Raw genomic sequence first — 19,689 nt, forward strand, 5'->3', positions numbered from 1 at the left:
GCTTTTGTGTTTCTTTATTTGCATACATGTTCTTTTTCTTTGTAAGACAAAGACATCTGAATATGACTTCCCAAGTTCCTCATGATCAGATTTGGTCTCTGGTTCTTTCTCATACTGGCTTATTCCTTGTGAACTTTTTAATTGAACCGTTGATGTTTTATATGGTGAAGCGAGACTACAACATGGTGAACTCATGAATGATACATCTGGTGATAGCGACTGGGTGCTGACGGTGTTTACAGCACTTTCGACTGTTAGTATGATTCTTTTGTGCTTAGTCTTGACTTTACCCAAGTATGGACGGTTAAACTGTAGTTTGTTACATGTCTTTTATGTGTGATCGATCCTGCCACTTATATCTTCTTTCTGTATTTATGCTGGATTTTAATTCCATGTGTGCTTTTCAGGACTTTTGGGAGAACTGCTGTGTTAAATCTGATTTGTATTGACTTTTCTTACCATACAGCTGTCTCTTTTATAGTTTCATTCCCTTTTTTATCACTTTGTAAGGATAGTATTTCTCACTTTCTGCTTGAGATAGGCAGGTGGACCATTGTTTCTGACTGCTATGCAATTTATGCATTGTGAGTGCTTTACAGAGAAGTCTATTATATCCTTAAACGAACATGTATAGACAACTATGTAGCCTAGATATACATACTGGTGTACTGATACACACATCAATGTTGTACTGTATTTCAAGCTTTACCCGACTGTGTTTGAAGCATTGTGTTTCAATGCATAAGCACTCTCACTTCATCTGCTCTGTAACAGGTTTTGAAGACTTTTGAGTTGACACCATCACACATAGTGGTAAATAATTATGTTTAGTTCTTAGTCGTTGCAGGTTTCGGAAAGCCTTCTTAATTTCTACATCTTCCTAATAAATCCTTGTGCGTTGTGTGCTCACAGGTCATATTCGATCATGAAGGTGAATTTTTGTTTCCAACATGTGATTCATCCATGGGATAGTATGGTCTCTACAAGTGGCATGTAGGAGACAATAAAGCTGCCCCCATAAGCTCGAATGCAGTATTTATGTAATTTGTGTGAACCAGGTTTCTTATCATTAAATTTCTGGAGTTAAAACAGCAGTTTGGTCACTATAATTTGTACATCTTTTGGTTTAACAGGCACCTCCTCAGACTGTTATATAAACATGTGATGTCAACCCCCAAATTCAAGTAGTTGTGAGATGGAGCCATCTGCCAGTGTCCATAGAAACTCTGCTTCCTCTATCTTAGGCATCTCTAGCTCTTCCATGTGCTATCTCTCACAGTGAAGGCTGTGTCCTGCCATTAAAACCTTTCCTCTTGTTCGCATAATGTCTCTCGGCATTGGCTGGCCCTGTCCTCTCTCTGCATATTTGGAGTGCTCTGGCTCAACATTTTACTTTTCATGCGGTACGTTCGGTGCTAACATGTAGCTCTATCCGCATAGAGCATGCCATATCATCTAGCCCAGTGGCCTGGCTCTGTTATGTAATTTGTAACTCCTCCAGGAGAGCTTTTCAACACCTCTAGAGCCTCTATGATGTCTTTTCCTGCATACACTCCCTTTAACATTGACAGTCATGGTAACTCTCAACTACCCGTAAGGCTCTACTTCTGTCTGTACTGTTTAACAGCTTTCATCTCCCTCGTCATCACTCCCAATCTCTCGGGGCTGTCTCTGTCGATGGGAAGCCTCGGTAGAGGTGATTCCCCCTCGACTCCTACAATAACGGGCGACCATACCCATGTCCATGTTTGTATCTGCATCCGTATGCATATTGAGGCTTATCACGAATCAGGTAGCTAGAAGCAGATGGGGAGGGGAAGATGATTCAGGGGAGGGGCTGGGTGGAGTGGGGAGAGATGCTACCTGACAAGCTTTGGAAGGGTGGGGCCTGCACAGCATTTTTGTGCAGAATAGCGGAGGGCTGATCAAGTTTGTACGAGGGATGATAGGGGCATGCTTTACGCAGAAAGAACCCACACAGGAAGTTTTGTCTATTTATAGGCTGAGGTGAGATCTGTGAGACTGGAATTGTCGGTAGACTCTTTGACACGGATAGATGTGTATAAACATGGACAGCTATTCTGTTCTGCTCTGCAGTATGTGAATCGCTTTGTTGGGCTTTTTCTCTTTGGCTGTTGTGATTTGATGTGTAGACTTCCTGTATGGCTTTTCTGTAGAAAGTTGGTATTTCGTACTGTTTCATTGGGTCATGTTTTATTTCTTGCAGCTGTAAGGAGCAAAGTGTGTTATATTATTTCTGGCATGGCCTTTTGAAACTTTTTTGCTTGTAGGCTGCAAAAATGATACATTTCTACTTCTGTGCTTTGTATGACAAATAGGCTTGACTTTTCGCCATACAATGTTTTCGGATTACAAGTTGAATCGAAGCCCAACGCCAGATACTGTTCGTCAGTCTCTACGGTACATAAAACCAGCACTTGCAGCTATGGGCGTCAGAACGGTGGAGGTTTGATTTTTTTATTGAACTTCATGCTGCATATGCTGATTATGTCATTTTACCTGGTTCATTGATGTTCACGTTTGGGGCTTATTGCTGCAGATTGCTGGTGTTGAGGCTGATGATGTGATAGCAACCCTAGCCGTGAGCGCTATCAAGGCAGACGCTAAGGTTTTATGTTCTATCTGGAGTTTTGAGGTTGCAAGTTGTTCATCTGCCACCTTGGCAGGTTTTTGTGTCCACATTAGCTTTTGAAGTAGCAGGTTAACTTTGCCATCTAGCTAAAGGTTGCAAGTTGTTCATCTGCCACCTTGGCAGGTTTTTGTGTCCATACTAGCTTTTGAAGTACCAGGTTAACTTTGCCATCTAGCTATCAAACTTGTGTCTAGTTGGAAGAAAGTACTTGACGTGGAAGGACGGAAAAGCCTGTGCAGGTTTAGTTCCATAGTTTCACTAGTATTTGGGTACACAGGGATTCAATGCAGAGTACTCCAACAACAGAGGGTTATTTAAGGTTGGCTGGTCTCTGGACAATGGAACGACTTGTGTTAAAGTTAGATGTTTTTACTGATGCGGACTTACAGGGAAAATGCATTAAATACAGTTCTCAGGTGCATTCAAGGAAGACATGCCTTTTGTGACAGGAATATGATGAAACAAGCAGATATAAAGAGCATAATATTGGTTCATTTGACAGGTTCGAGTGCTGTCGCCAGATAAGGATTTCTTCCAACTTATTTCTCCTTCCTTGCGTCTCTTGCGTTTTGTTCCCCGCGGTTCAGGGTAATTTTTCTCTGTACAAGAAATATTCACTCATGGAAGCCTACTTTAAATGACAGACCAACTTTATGCTACACAACTCAGCATGAGTGGCTAAAAGCCTAAAACAACTCTTATTGCGTGTATTATAAAAAAAAAACCTGACTCAAAAGGCTCTTTATGCATAGGATTGTCTCTTTTGGATTGGAGGAATTTCATGCCAGATTTGGGGATCTAAGTCCATCTCAATTTGTGGATATACTTGCACTTATGGGAGACAAAATAGATAATATTCCAGGTGTGTTAATTTGGAATATAACTTTATGGCTACTTGCAGTAGTCCTATTTTGTTTTGCAAATGCAGCATGTCGCAAGTTGTCTTGTATCTGTAGTTGGTATTTGGAAGGGTTTAGTGTTTATGTTTGTAAATTCATGCACTTTGATAATGTGAAATGGTAATTGCAAGCAACCTGCTTCCTGTACTTGCCAGCTTCCTTCTACCTCGGCCCCCTTGCATCTGTAGCAGAAGCAGTCAGCTGCCCCTTTGCCTCACCCCATCCCAGCCCTTCCACTGTACTCCCGCCCAGCCCTGTCCTGCCACTGCCCGCAGCCCTACCTTTTTTACTGCTTCCTACCTTCTTATCCTTGAGTCTTTAGTTATTGATACAATGCTCTCTCCTTGCTCCTGTCCTCGAAAAAGAGTGATAAAAGAGTGTCCCTTTCCGCAAGGTGTCATAAATGATCTTCCATGTCTCTGCGAGATCGTTTTGGAATGTATAATTCTCCTGTCTGATGGTAGTGTATTAGTGTTGGGTGTTTCATTTTTGCATTCAATTTTTATTTGCTGTGGATTCTTGTAACATTGTAGTGAGACTACCTTCTCAGCTTGTGTTGTGTCTCTGGTGTGGTTAGTGAGGCAATTTAAGACCCGTGCACATTGCTCATGCATCACAAAACTACTGAATCACTGATAATGCCTAGTGAAAGGGTGGGTTCCTCTGTCTGTCTCATATATCTGATGGCAAGGAAATGGTGTTGGTGGGTGCGATCACCAGCCGGCACATGCTCTCATAGCTCTCTCGAGCATGCATTATGTGATAATGTGAGTGGTCCATAGTCGCAGCAGCAAAGTCCTGTGCCAGGTCTAATACTCTGAAGAATCTTGGATTACAGCTGAGACTGTGCACAACATTCTGTATGTTTATTATTCCAAAAGTGCATGTCGATCTAGCGGATTGAATCTGGTGCAGTCCGTGCTGCAGAGGAGCCACTCCACTCCTTTGTCACAGATTGCCATAGATTGATACAGTCAGCCAATTTGTGTGACATACTGGGGGTATTGATGTGCTGATAGTGCTCCTCTTAGTGACTGCGATCATGTCAATAGAATCTCAAGAGCGAAATGCTGCAGTCATTCGTCTTTCAATTCTGCACTCAAACAAAATTACATGAGAGAGTACACACATACATAAGATTCATGTCGGGAATTCCCATTTCCAAATTCTTTATTCATAAAGTCATACAACAGAATATTGTCAGCACATGAGTATCCCTGAAATTCAAAGGAAAATCAGTGACTTTATTCCATCTAGGTAATCTGTGACAAAGGAGCAGAGTAACTCCCCTCTTCTGCAGTCCCGTCTGCACTAGATTCAACCCTGTTGAATTGCGGGATCTGTCAGAATAGACGCAGCTAGACCGAAAGCCTCAAGGTAAACTTCCAATATCTGAGGAGCATCTGCTAGGTCCTCCTCCATCCACTTGGCATCTAATGCCGGATAGTTCTTGAATTTCACTAAGAACTGCCGTATCACTTTACCTTTCACTTTCCTTTCTTTGTGAGCCAGTATCTGTTTTGGAACGAGTATCTCCTTGCACTCTTCCACTTCAGGTTGCTCATCATGCTCCCTGTCGTCTCCACCTCACCCTTAAAAGGTTTCAAGAGACTCACATGAAAAGCATTGTGAATCTTCCAAGTGTCTGGCAATTTGAGTCTGAAGGATACATCATTTATCTTTTCTTGGATCTGGAAAGGGCCATAATACCTCATGCTGAGCTTTAGAAAAGAACGCTCCTTTCCCTTTCGTTTCCTAAGGCATTCTTTCTCAAAGAGTAAGAGCACCCAATCATCTTCGTTCAACTGTAAGTCGCGTCTATGTTTATCTGCTGCCTTCTTATGCCGTGCTTGACACTTCTCCAGAGCCTCGCAAACCTTGGCAAAAGCAGTGGCCAAATCCCTTGCATACTGATCCGCTTTGAAAATCTTGTCTTTGGTGCTTAGAAGAGGAGGAACCTTTTTAGCACCTTCGATTACTTCAAATGGTGCCTTCCCCGTCGAAGAGTGAACCGTGTTGTTGTAAGAAAATTCCACCAAGGGCAAGTACTTTTCCCATAGAGTCTTTTGATCCGAAATGTAAGACTTCAATAAATCCAAAACCATTGAAATGGCTATTTCAGATTGCCCATTTGTGTGTGGGAGGAATGAGGATGAGAACTGGAACCGTGTGCCAATATTCTCCCAAACTGCCCTCCAAAAAAACTCGTGAATCAGGGATCTTTGTCTGAGACAATTGACTCAAGCATGCCATGTAAGCGAAAAATCTGTGAGATGAACAATCTTGCCAAATGATCAGGCTTAACTGTCTTCTTTACCGGAATAAAGTGAGCTTGTTTGCTAAATGTGTCAATGACCGTCCAATCCTATCATGCCCACTTTGGGTCTTGGGAAGATCAAAAATTAAATCCACAACAATGCTTTCCCAGGGGCGGGAGGGTATGGTAGAAGTCCCGGTGCCTTATTCCTGTTTAACTTGACCTTTTGGCATACTAAACAACTATGAACAAATTCGTCCACATCCTTTTTGAGCCTCGGCCAGTAAAAGTAACGTTCAACACCCTTCAAGGTGGTATCTATGCCGCGGTGGCCCGAATAAGGTGGACAATGGCACTCTGTCAAAACCTTTTCCCTCAAACGCTATGTAATACAACATTGTTTTCCGCATCAAATAACCGTCTCGTATTGAATAGCCTGCAACTGTCTCCCTATTCTGAATCTGATGAAAGACGTCTGCAAAATCAGGATATGTGGTGTATTGATCTACAATATCCTCAAAGCTTCGATTATGTATCGCGGAATTAGCCAGAACCAAGGGCTTTTGAGATAATGCATCTGCCACTAAGTTCTTTTGTCCCTACACATGGACTATCTGGCAGTGGAATTGTGACAATATGTTAGCCCATCGCATCTGCCTTCCGAAAGCTGCTTCTGCGACAAGAAGTAGTGTAAACTCTAATGATCTGTAAAAATGGTAAAGTCAGCTCCGAATAGATAACTTAGACACTGTGTAAGAGCATGAATAACTGCAATAGCTCTTTCTCACAAATCTGTGCCACCAACTCAGGACGTGAAAAAATCCTGCTCTCGTAACCAATGACATGGCCTTCTTGCATCAAAACTGCTCTTAGACTACGACCACAACATCACAATAAACTTCTAATGGCTTTTGCAAGTCTGGCCTACAACTGATCGATACTCTCTGAAAATGCTATCCATACGAATGTCGTTGGAGCATTTGTAAGACCAAAAGGCATAAGGAAATATTCGCACAAACCAAAAGTTTTACGAAAAGCTGTCTTGTAGACGTCCCCCGAAGCAATTCGGATATGATGATATCCACTCTTCAGATCAATTTTGCTAAAACAAGAGGATCCCTCAAGTTTACTGAGTATATCATCGATCCTTGGAATAGGGAATTTGTTCTTGATGGTGATTTTATTGAGAGCTCTATAGTCAATGCACATCCTCCAAGATCCATCTGTCTTTAGTACTAGCAACATTGGAGAACAGAAGGTGAAGTGCTAGGTTGGATGAGAACCTTCTCAAAGAAGTTCATTTACCTGGTTCATTATTTCTTCGTTTTGGGCTCGGCTAACTCGATAAGGTGGCCGGTTTGGTGTACTACCGGGAATCGAACCAATCGTGTGAGCCTGGGGACGAGAAGGAGGTAACTCACATGGTAGGCCTTCAGAGAAACAGTCAGCCTGTGCGTGTAGAAATTCTTGTCGTTCCTTTTCAATTCACACATATTTAATTGTTGTTCATCATTCAATTCTTTCAAGAAGATTAACAAAAAGACTGGTTTCATTAATTTAGAAATGGCCGAAGCCGATACAAGTAGGACATACTCGCCCTTCAGCTTTACATCAAGTACAGTTTCTTTGCCCTTCTCATTCTTCAAAGTCGCTTTCCTGGCCCTATAATCGACCACTGCATTGTTCTTGTGGAACCAAGGGATTCCTAGGTGGACGTCACACCCTTTCAAAGGCATGATGTAGAAGTCCTCGTGCCCTAAATACCCTGACAATGCAAACGAAGTTTGCCAATGACAAGTGTAATGGCAACATCCCGTCCGGGTGCCGCTAGAACAACCTTTGCCTGTGGCCCCATTCTGTTTGGGCGTAATTCCAAGTCGAGCCGCCAATTCGAGTGAAATGAAGTTGACCTTGGCTCCTCCTCAAAGAAGATGAGGGATTCTTGATCTCATACTTTGCCCAATGCTCGACAAAGTTCTATGCTTTCATCCTTATGATCTGGGTCGGCCCCCACACAATCTGGTACGAGTCTTGCTTTCTCGACCCACATCCCCGACCCACATTCCTCGCTCTCCTCCCGTCCTCGTTCGCCGTCAGAGTAGCAGACAAATGGAGGATGCTGTTGTGCCACAAAGGGACTTGACTGAAGCTTCCTTACCCGACTCCGCAGAACCAACCAAAAGACTTGCTCTTTCATCGACAGAGCAAACAAGCTTACAAGCAGAGGTGGCACGCCTTCACACCACCTCTTTTATTTGCAAGATAATCGGCACTCAACCTAGCAGTGGAGAGGTGCGTGACCTCCTCCAGGCCCGCCTTTTAGCAGAGGTGGGAAAGATCATTAACGTTCAGCTTCTCGGGCATGACTACTATCAGATGGAGTTTGAGACTTCCGAGATGGCACCCAAGGTCATTGCGATGAGCCCCCTAGCCATGTGGGCAGCCAAAGCTCATTTTCGACAGTGGTGCCATGGCTTCGATCTGGCTACCGATGCTATTGTCGAGGAGGCAAACCTGCCCATTTTGGTATGTTTCACCTGAGGAGAGAGTACCTCCCGTTACTTTCCAGGATAGGTTCTGAGACTGGGACCTTTTGGAAGACACCACGCACGGCAGCTTCCGTTGCTGACAGGACAGCATGTATACCTTCGGTACGTGTTCTGGTTTGAGACATCCACACCCTCTTGAAGGTTGTTTTACTACCTCGGGTGAAGGCCTGTCCACGGAGGAGGCGTTGATCCGCGTTATAGACCGAGCCTCCTAAGGCTGGCCCGGCAGGGAGAGACACAGGGTGCACAAACAGGTACCTCCTCTGAGACATGTGCCCAGGCAGAGGAGAGCTGGCATGAGGTTCGTGGTTGACTCGCCAGGTGAGTAGGCGGATACCTCTTCCACCTCAGCTTCGGCACCGACGACCCCTCTTCCTCTCCCTCCGTTGCCACCACCACTTCCTCCACCCGCCCCTCCCGTCTCTCCCATCCCTACCGCTAGTCCCCCCACTACTCTATTGCCTGTTCCCTCCCTTACCGTTGCTAGCCTAGAGCACAAATCCTTCCTTGGCAATTCGGAGGTCTCTGGGTAGTGCATTTTGTCACGAGCCACTTGGAGCGAGAGGAGCAAGTTTACCTGCTGATGCCCTTGGTGGTGCAAGCGTCGCCCTTTGTGGAAGTCCCTCGAAGGTTGATTAGTTTTGACATCCGTCGCCGTTGGGACTTTTTTGACTACGACTTCACACAATTCTCGAGGACTCTTCCCCCGACCTTGAGGCGGCTTGCTTCAGCGTCCATGTACTGTTTCTAGAAGCTAGAGGGACAAAGGCCCTCATAGTGGCTGGTTTCTCTTTTCCAATGTGTGGCAGGGATTAGACTTAGTGGACTGTGTATACAATGTTGGACTTTGTGTTTGTTGGCCAATTTCTTTGTGACACCACCAGATACAATAGGATGTAGACACATTGTGGTACACTTCTTTGTAGACACGCAGAGTGCACCTTGCTAGCTTGCCTTGAAGACTGCAAGATTGGTTGCGATGGCAACATCGGCCTTCTCTCACTGAACCCATGAGAATAGTCTCATGGAATGTGCAAGGATTAGGTGGACCTCAGTTTCTACGCCAGAGGGGTCGGCTCAGACAGGATCTCTAGAGATGCCTTGTGGGTGGAGCGATTAATATGTTTTTATGCTCCAGGAGCATCATTTGTGTGAGAGCCACACAAGGCGCTGTGGATAGATCTTGTGTTGTCGCTATGAGACCTTTTGGTTCACTGCTTTTTGGGCTGGTTTCATTCAGGGAGGTGTATGTATGACTATTGCGGATTCTTGGTAGGAGGCCATTGTGGGCAGAGGCATCAATATGCCAAGCAGGGCCGAGTGGGTCACTATGCAGATACATGGATGCCTTGTGGGTTTCTTGAGCATTTATGCGCCCAACCATGTGAGTGCACGGGCTGAGTTTTGGTCACATTTGGTGAGCCCCTACCTCACGCAGAACAATAGTGCATTGGGGGGGATTTCAACATGCTTGAGTACCCCTCAGACAAGGTTGGGGGCAGTCATGCTACTGTTCATGGGGTTGAATGAGCTGCTTGACAACGGCTAGGATTGCGGCAGCATGCTGGCTTTGCATGGCCCTCAGACAACCTCTCTTTTTCTAAATCCAATTGTAGAGTAGGCGGAGCGAATCTAGCCAGGATAGATCGCTTCTATGCTAGTGAGCACTTATGTGACTTGAGTGGCTCAGTTTGCATTTTGGCAGGGACTACCTTTTCTGATCATGCGCCTGTGATCCTTACTCTTGCCGACAGGTAGAGGAGTGGTGGTGTTATGTTATGCTTCTTGAGAGGATTTTGCTAGATACAAAGCTCAAAGAGCAGGTGGTTACGTTGTGGACCGAGAGTCTTGAATGTTGCTCCTAGAGTGGCTCATGGCCTCATGGAGCCTAGTCGTCTCTTCCTCCAAGAGTCGACAACACGTTTGGCTGCGGCCCGAAAGGAGGAGAAGCGACTACGTCGGAGCATTGCCTCCTTATAAAGGATGTAGGAACAACACCCAGGTAGTCTCTGGATGGTGGACTAGGAGGCTGGAGAGGAGTTGACCACCATGAGGAGGGGGGCCATGAGTTTGCCTACCACCTATAGGCATCTTAGTGGACCCAGGCAGGCGACAGAGTCATTGGAGAGTTTTTGAGACGATGGGCCCTTGCCATGTGTAGACTAGTGTTTGTGAGTTGAGGAGTTAGGATGAGACAATTGTCACAGAGCCAGAGGATATAGGGGCAGTAGCTACTGACTTTTACCGAGAGCTGCTCTCAGTTGAGCCGTAGTCAGAGGGCAAGGATGCATGCAGAGAACAGGTGTGGGCACGGATGCCTTGCCTCGTCTATGAGGAGATGCGACAGATGCTTGAGAGCCCTCTCTTAGCAGAGGAGCTCCAAGAGGCTCTCAGAGTGTAACAGACTTGGACACCCCAAGTCGAGAATCTGGCACGACACACGAGAGAATCACTTAAAAACACTTCACAACTTCTATCACAGTTCAATTGAGTCGACACGGGCCCAGCGTAGTTCCGTGCCTAGAGATTGGCCCCAAAGACTGGCGCCCCTTTTGGTTTTTGTATTAATGCTTGAGCAAAGTTACAAGGCCCGAGGGTCCTCTCTGCTCTGCTGCTCGTCATCCAGATAGACTGAGCTAGCGAGTGACCCTGGGTTTCAATTTAAAGGCCCTTAGGGGCTTCTCAAAAAGCAATAAATGAAAAGCTTTAAACTCAAAAGCTTCAGGGTCCAAAAGCTAGCGCTCATGGCTGCAGCGTAAATTACGGAATTCGGTACGACTACCAGCGCGAAACGCGGAGCGTCCGTACAGTTGCCAGGTTAGCGCAAAATCCGCGATCTGTCACAAAATGATGACGTGGCAGTATGGCTGATAACGTGGCAAGCTGTATGTGTCACAAACCAGTGACGTGGCATAACCCTAGACACATGCAGACCGCACACACTCTCTCTCTCTTGGTAGGCAGCAGTCCCAAAATACAGAAATTCCTGCAGTGCCACGTGGCAGCAGCGTATGGACATCCCCGCAACTTGCCACGTGTGACCACCCACTTGAGTCATAGAGGCATTGTTTATGGGACTGCCCCATGGCGCAGCAGGTTTGGCTTCAGATTCTACAGCTGATGCCAGCCTTGTCGTCAGCTAGCGAGTACACTTGGGGTGCTGCTGCTGCTCGATTCACCCCCACGGGCCCAACACTTCGGTTTGAGTTGTCATCGGACCTCAACTAGCAGGATGATTGTGATACTAGAGGGCCGGCCCACACTCCAGCCTGTCATAGAGCTCACTCCCGAGGAGTGGGGCAGTGTTAAGAGAGTCTTGTTGGGAGCTAATCTGCAACCTGATTCTCTAATTCACACGGAGAGCCCGTTGCTTCCGCATCTTCGAGGCCCGCCCCATCCCACCGGTGGAGACTATACGAGATATATGGCTGGGACACTTCGAGGTCAGTCCAAGAGGCTACACGGCAGCTCCTACCTATGCGGGAGCACTGCGAGGCATTTCTACGACTTTGCCATCCAGGGCCTTTCTACACCATGGTCCATGGGGCTCCTAGATGGCACTACTGGCGCCTGTGTGGTTACTTCCTCCTCCCATATCTTGATTTAGCCGTCATTGTACATTTCTCATTTTTTCATTGGGAGAGTCTCCCCTCATACTGCTGTAGCCCCCCCTCTTGTTTGGGGCAGTGTGTAGCCCATAGTTATAGGGAATGGCCATTTTCAGGTCTCCGTTCCCCGTTCCCATTCCAACTGCCCGTTTTGAATCCCCGTTTCGTGTTTCATACGTGAGTGTCTGTAATAGGGAATGGCCCCCGTCCTGATTTCCGTTCCTCATAACTGTGTTGTAGCCCAATGGGCAGTTTTATTTACTAATGGAAGGATCCTTTTCTTGGAAAAAAAAGATCCGTATTGTTAAATCGCAAATGATCAGACCCTAGAACAAAGGCCACAAGTTTGTTCCACGCGGTGCATACATGAAGTTCACGTGATGGGATGGTTAGAAAATGCTCACACTTGAAGCTTGCACAATAAGGGATAAGCTTTAGAAACTGTAGGGTGGATTGTGTGAGGCAGTGGCCTTTGAGATTTGAATTGGTTGTACAAGAAAATATATGGCATAGCTTAGAATGCAAACACGTTTCCTTTGTAGATTTAAGAAGACAAAAGAATAATATGCTGGTCGAGTGTTCTGCTGCAATTTGCAAAAGCAATTGAAGTCACCCTTTTTTTGCGTTTCATGAAAATAAGTCAGTAGTGACGGGCATTTTTTGTTGAACTGCAGGTGTATCAGGAATTGGAGAAAAAACTGCTGTTAAACTCTTACAAGTTTATGGTAATAGTTGGCTTCAATTCAAAGGCCAGCCTGGTCCAAGCATTTGTCATTGGAATTATTATGATTAGTTCCATGGATTGATGTCTCTATTAACTTGCTTATGTTGAAACTAAGTAGTTCTAGCTCTTGTCATTCTAACATAGTTGTTGAGTTGCAAAATTTGTGATCAATTATAATTGTTTATGGTTCTCCAACAAGGTTTTGGACTTGTATGTGCAAAAGTGCGCTCATGTAAAACTAATTTCTTATTGATTAGAGGAATGAACAAGATACGGCCACCCAAGATGGGTGAAACCACGCCAAAAACTAGAAATAGGCATAGAAAATCTCAATTTGTGGAAATAGACATCTCCCAGATGGAAACTAATACGAAGGGCTTAAAGGAGCAGAGTACGAAAGCATGGGTAGAGTAGAATTTTTTCCCATTACAAAATGCCTACTGAAGGTGATTGCGTGTATGATAAACAGCCCAAAGGGCCCAAAACTGCACGGGATAGGAAAGTATTTGTACTCCGATACTATCGGATTCGGTTGACCAAAAATTTAGACTAATCTTCCAAAACTGCAGCAAGGAAAACGATATTCTAGCCTATGTGTAACCTCACAAAAAAAATATTGAGCATGAGAACAACGCCAAAACATATGAGGTACTCTGGTGGCAACAACAGACAAAAGATGAAGCAATGTTTTGACGTGCTAGAAAGAGCTATGGTAGATAAACCAATGTGGCATTCATCATTGTGTGAGCACCAAAGCAATAGAGAGTAAGTAGATTAGATATAGTGTACCCAATAACAATGAATGGAAACTTTCTTGATTGATTAGAGAATTGAGAGAGATCTGGTACAAGCATGGCATAGGCTTTATAGGCTCAAGGTGAATGGTGGAAATAAAGGTGAGGGGTATGCACCACAAATAGAGGGCAAGTAGCATGTGGCTTACAATGTGTAGCATGTGTGCATACCATGAGTAGCATGTGTTAGGGAGTCCTATGTATGAGGGCGTATCCATGCATGTGGGGGTGCCTGCATGTATGCTTGGATTTAGGGAATGGTCTTATTAGAGTGTAAGCTAAAAGCTCACCCAACAACCTCACCCATAAGCTTACACGAGAAGCATGGGTTTCAATCATGGAGTCTAATGTGTGGGTTACATTGGGTAACTACGTATGGCTCATAAAGATGAATCTTATGCAAGAGGGTAGGTCTTACCACCAAACTTTGGGTTTGGGGCAATGTTGTACAATACATCCTCATAGTAGACAGTATTGACATCTCCTCCTTCTGCTTCTTCTACATTTACTTTGCCTTTGGAATCTTTAGGACTCTTTTGATTCTTAGCATCCTCTCTCAAGAGACACGTATTAGGTGCATGCCCCTTTTTGTTGCAATGAAGGCTCACCTTAACGCGGAAACAATCTTGTCATTTGTGGTTTCTTTTGCCACAATGTGAGGAACCTTTACCTTTGACAACCATTGTGCTATTTTGAGACCTTTTGTAAGTGTAAGTCTTTTCTCTTCCTCTATAAGTGAATTGATTACATCTTGAAGTGCATATTTACAATGTTATCAAAGCTACTTGGTAGGGCCTTAAGGAGGATGGCTATTCTATCCTCATTAGGAACTTGTACCTTGTTCTGGGTTGAGATATTCTTAAGTTTGTTGATAAGGCTAGCAACATCATCTTGATCTTGCATAGTGAGACCATAAAGATAAGTTTTAAGGCTCATCTTGTAGTGCTTATCTCGAGCACCAAATAGATCCTCTAGGGTTTGCTAAGCATGAAGAGCGGATATAGCATCATTAATGTGGTGGATAAAGTCATCTTTGAGGCTTGTGATGATGATTCCAAGTGCATGTTCATCTTTGGTTTGTTGTTGAGTATTCAAGGTTCGTGTCGAGGCTTCCCTCGAACTAAATGGCAGTTTTACAATGCTCCAAAGATTTTTCTTCCTAAGTGCCTCCTTCACTTTGGTCTGCTAAGTGTGAAACCCGACGCCATTGAACTTCTTAATGCTTTTGGTTGACATTGTGTGTAGAGGGCGATCTTACCAGATAATTTGGTAGTCTTTGGACCCTTTACAAAATTTAGTGTGCAATGTGTTAGAACCTGTAGCTCAACTAGGGCATCTGAAGTAACTTGTACATCAAAAAATGGCTATGTTGTCTCCTTGCAAGCAAAAAATGGATCAAAGCTTTGATGAGAAAAAAGCTTTGCCCCTCAGATTTTTCAATGGAAAGGTTCTTGTTTGAGTGCTGGTAATCTATGAAGAAATCTTCGTCGACCTACATTGCCTCTGTGGGTTCCTCTATCCTTGAACTTCAAGAAGTACTGTCGTGCTTGTTTTTTTGAGCCATGGCGAAAATGATGTAGCAAAATCTGCTCCGGCCGGCTCCATGACTTCAGCTTCGTCTATGATCTTGGGTTCGTCCTCTTCAGAAATGTCCTTTGGGGGATCTCCTTGAAACAACTTCAACCAAGAAACATGGAAAACGCTGTGCATTGACCATGAGTTAGATAACCCCAATTTCATAGACACATCATTTATCTTTTTAATGACCGGAAATGGACCATACATCCGAAAGACAATTTTGAACACTTCTTTCCTACTTGCTTAAGACGTTGCTTCATGATTCTAAGATAGGCCCAATCCCCTTCCTTGATAATAACATCCTGATGATACTTACTAGCCTGCCGTGAATAAGATTCCTGAGCCTTGCTTAGCCGAAGTTTCACACACTCAGTAATGTTGTCCAAGGACTGGTTCTCAGCATTGGCATTAGGCAATTGATTGACCGATCTAGTCAACAAAGAATGGAACGGACGGCCAAATGTTGCCTCATACGGAGTTCTACCAATGGCACTGAAAAAGGAGTTAATTCAAAATTGCTTGATCATGAACATATGACTTTAAGACATCAAAGGCTAACCGGTTGTAGATCTAAGTTTGACCATCGGACTGTGGGTGAAATGCAGATGAAAAATTCAAATTAGAGCCAAAGTTTTCAAAGAGTGCTTGCCAAAAATGTGATGTAAACTAGACATCCCTATTTGACACAATTGACTTTGGTAAACCACAAAGGAGATACCAGTGCTTAATGCACAAACGTGCTACATCTTGTGCTGTGATTGTGGCCTTACAAGGAATTAACATGCATAACTTCCTACGATGGTTAAACACTGAGTATTCCTTGAATGCAAACTAGGTGGAAGATTATTCACAAAGTCCATGGAAATGTCTTGAAATGGGTCTTTGGGAATAGGCAGCGGCATTAAAAGACCCTGCTGCTTATCCTAGGGGCTTTCACTTTTTGACAAATGGAACACTGTCTGACATACTTAAACACACCTTTTCGCATTTTAAGCCAATAAAAGAAATTTTTTATTTTTTCAAGAGTGATATTCATGCCTCTGTGCCCACCCGTGAGTGCATCATGTGCATCATGCATTATGGCTTGCGTAAGAGAAGGTAACACACATAGATGGCGACGAAAATACAAAAGACCCTCACGAATGAGATAGTTGTTGGGCCCTTGGGAAGCAAGAGCTTGCAACCATTGCTTACCAAACTCGGAATCTGGATTCTGCACCTCATTGGCAGGAGGAGGGTCTCACAACTGAGTTCTTGTCAGCTTTTTGGGCGAGGTTGTGGGACTCTAGACAGCTGCGGCGAGTCACTTTGTTCCAGTGGTTGGTTGCACATCGAGCTACAGCCGTTGGGAGCCGGCTTGTACATAGTGGTCTCTCGGCAGCATGCACAGCTTGTGATCATCCTGTGGAGAGTCGGTGTCATTGTCTTTGGGACTGTTCTTTGGCACAGTAGGTTTGGCTCCGTGTCCTTCGGCTGATGCCAGTTCTTTCCTCAGCACGACAGTACACTGGGGGGTAGCTGCTTGGTCCACTCTCACGGGCCCAACACTTCCGTTTGAGCTATCCTCCACCAGCAGGATGATAGTGATGTAGGGGGGTCGGCCTACACTCCAGCGTGCTATAGAGATTACGCCACAAGAGTGGTGCAGTGAGAGAGAGGAGTGTTGGGAGCTCATCTGCGGCCTGACACTATGGTTCATTTGGCGGGTCCATTGCTTCCGCATCTTTGAGGCTCGCCTGTACCACCAGTAGAGACAGTTCGGGATTTTTGGCTAGAGCTGATCCATACTTTCAGAGGACAATTCAAGAGACTCCAGGGCAGCTCCGACCGCATGCGGGAGCGTAGAGAGGCTTTCCTGCGACTCTGGCGCTCTGGGACTTTCTTCACCATGGTCCAAGGTGTGCTCAGATGGCACTACCGTCCACCTGTGTGGCTCTTTCCTCCTTCCATTTCTTGACGTAGCCTCATTGTACATATGCTATTTTTTCATTGGGAGAGTCTCCCCCTCAGGATTATTGTAGCCCTCTCTTGTAGAGGTGGTTGAAGCCCTATGGGCAGTTTTATTAACTAATAGAAGGATCTTTTTCTCGGAAAAAAAAACCTCGGATTTGCATACTGATTCTTCATGCTGTCAAAAGATACTCCTTGAATGGAGACTGCAGACCTCGACAGACCTCGACTCAAGAGCCAAGATTTGTCCTTTGTGACTTAACGCATCTGCAACAGGGTTAGCTTTACCAGGAACATATTCAATCAAACCACCAAATTGCTCAGAAAACTAAGACGACCTTGCTTGGCGGTCACTCCAATCTGCACTAGGCATAGACTGAAGCCACTTGAGGGCTTGATGATCAGTACGAACAGAAAACTCGCTACCAACAAGAAATGCTTCCAATGCTTTAGAGAATGAATGACAGAGAGAAGTTTCTTATTGTACTCGGAGTAATTCTTTTCTGCACTCCTTAACTTTCTACTGAGAAATGCAATTGGACGGCGATGCAGTTGAAGCACAATTTCTATGGCGACGTTGCTCACATCCGTCCAAACCTCAAAGAGGTCATCCCAAGAGGCAAGGATGAGACACGGAGGCTCAGTCACCGTAACCTTGAGAGCTACAAAAGCCTCAACGGCTGCCTTGGGCAAGACAACGTGTTGACGGTGAGTCTTTACCCCTTTTAAAACATCAGTCGTTGGTGCGGCAATGTGTGCAAAATTTTCTATACGCAAACTATATGCCTGACACAGACTTAAAATTGAGCGCACATCATATGCTATTTTGGGCAAATTCCAATTACGAACTTGTTCTACCTTTGTGGGATACAACTTGATACTGTCTACAGAAACGATATAAACCTGATAAATAACCTCAATTAGAAAAAATTCGGACTTCTTAGCTGCAATATACAGTTGATACTCATCTAAACGGGCTAAAACCTTCTCTACATCCCGTTCATGCTACTCCCATGATGTAGAAAAAATGAGAATGTCATGTAGAAAAATACACACATGCCGATCATGTCACCAAAATGACCTATGATGAGACAGTTTGAAAGTACCCTCGGCTGTCAATCCAAAAGGCATTAACAACATATTTCCACTGCCCTCGCTCGGTGCGAAGGCAGTTGGGTATAGATGTCTCCCTTGAATACCCTTACCTGATGGTATCCACTCTTGAGATCAACTTCACTGAAAACCTTAGCTCCATTGAGTCTATCGAGGATATACTCAATGCGAGGCTTTCGAAACTTGTTCTTGACTGTCTTCTTGTTGAGTGCCGTGTAATCTACACACAAACGAGAAGACCCATCTTTCTTGCGAACAAACAAAATAAGAGCAGCAAAAGGATTGACACTAGGGCATATGAATCCCTTGACCACTAAATCAGTGAGTTGCCTCTCTAACTCTTCTTGAGACTTGTTCAAGCGGTAGGGACCCTTGCTAACGGGCTGTGCTCTTGCCATGAGCTCAATGCTATGATCCTCCTGATGCTCGGAGGGAGACAGGGTGGATGATCATTGTCACAAACCTTTGATGTGGCTACCCGGTACACACACACACACACACACACACACACACACACTTCGTCGTGTTGGACTGCTGACGTGGCATGCCATACAACATCCAGAAAAATGCGGCGCGTTTTGCGGGGCTGAGGACCTGGCAGCAGTGTACGGAAGTCCGCTTTTTGCGGCGCTGTTTACGGCAGCAGTGGCAGATTTTTGACTTGCTTTATTGTACGCAAGTTGAGAGAGAGAGAAATGAAATGAAATGTTATATTAACGTCTTCAAAAGGCCAAAATGACCTATGAGACCAATCAGTTACAAAATAGTGAATCTAATACCATGTCTGGGTACAAAAGAACTAGAAAAGAACTAGAAGTGGAACAAAATACTACTACTACTACTACAATCTAAAACTACGTGGGTGTAGCAGAGAGAGAGAGAGAGAGAGAGAGAGAGAGAGAGAGAGAGAGAGAGAGAGAAATGAAATGAAATGTTATATTAACGTCTTCAAAAGGCCATAGTGACCTATGAGACCAGAAAGTTACAAGGTGGTGGATTTGATACAAAGTCAGAGTAACAAAATAACAACAGTACAAAACAAAGATATATACTATGGGATCCTAGACTGGTCGATGCCTGGCAGAGAGAGAGAGAAATGATATATTAACGTCTTCAAAAGGCCAAAATGACCTATGAGACCATCAGATACAAAGTGGTGAATCTAATACAATGTCTGAAGTACAAGTACAAAAAGTACTGAAAGTAAAAAATGAAAACTGAAATGAAGTGTGAAATGTGAAATGTGAAAATGTAGAATAGGCCCTCAATGACAATCTGGGTGTCGTGCTAGAATGCCTTTGATCTTCTGCTGGAGTCTCCGTCGATGTAGTGTGCTCCTGTGTCTCGGTCGTGGTCGTCTCGATCTCCCGAGCTCAATCGCCCTGTCAATGAGGGTGCCTCTGGTATGAATGCGGGTACAACCCTGTGCTGGTGGTTGGTCTCTTGGCTCCCTCGATCCAAAGAAATCTGTGATCTGTCTCTGCGAATGTCGTACTCCATGTCTCCCCAACAGACTGTCTCTATGTCGGTGTAGCTCAAGTAGATATAAGCCAAGGCATCTCTG

General features: G+C 44.7%; 1 protein-coding gene across 4 annotated transcripts in view; it reads left to right on the plus strand.

The window, feature by feature from the left end:
- The window catches only part of LOC147434514 (uncharacterized), a 55,560-nt gene that overhangs the window by 11,902 nt on the left and 23,969 nt on the right, over positions 1 to 19,689 (plus strand). For 2 of the 4 annotated variants that reach the window (XM_086490957.1, XM_086490956.1), the window contains exons 4-11: positions 171 to 253; positions 775 to 813; positions 913 to 931; positions 2,340 to 2,467; positions 2,561 to 2,629; positions 3,156 to 3,241; positions 3,406 to 3,515; positions 12,641 to 12,691. In XM_086490957.1, the coding sequence (XP_086347083.1) occupies positions 171 to 253; positions 775 to 813; positions 913 to 931; positions 2,340 to 2,467; positions 2,561 to 2,629; positions 3,156 to 3,241; positions 3,406 to 3,515; positions 12,641 to 12,691 (585 nt within the window). The remainder of the gene's footprint in view (positions 1 to 170; positions 254 to 774; positions 814 to 912; positions 932 to 2,339; positions 2,468 to 2,560; positions 2,630 to 3,155; positions 3,242 to 3,405; positions 3,516 to 12,640; positions 12,692 to 19,689) is intronic. The other 2 variants (XM_086490958.1, XM_086490959.1) reach the window with 1 other exon arrangement.

The sequence above is a fragment of the Adiantum capillus-veneris genome, chromosome 19 (assembly GCF_014529385.1).
Source record: "Adiantum capillus-veneris isolate H3 chromosome 19, ASM1452938v2, whole genome shotgun sequence".
Classification (NCBI taxonomy): Eukaryota; Viridiplantae; Streptophyta; class Polypodiopsida; order Polypodiales; family Pteridaceae; genus Adiantum; species Adiantum capillus-veneris.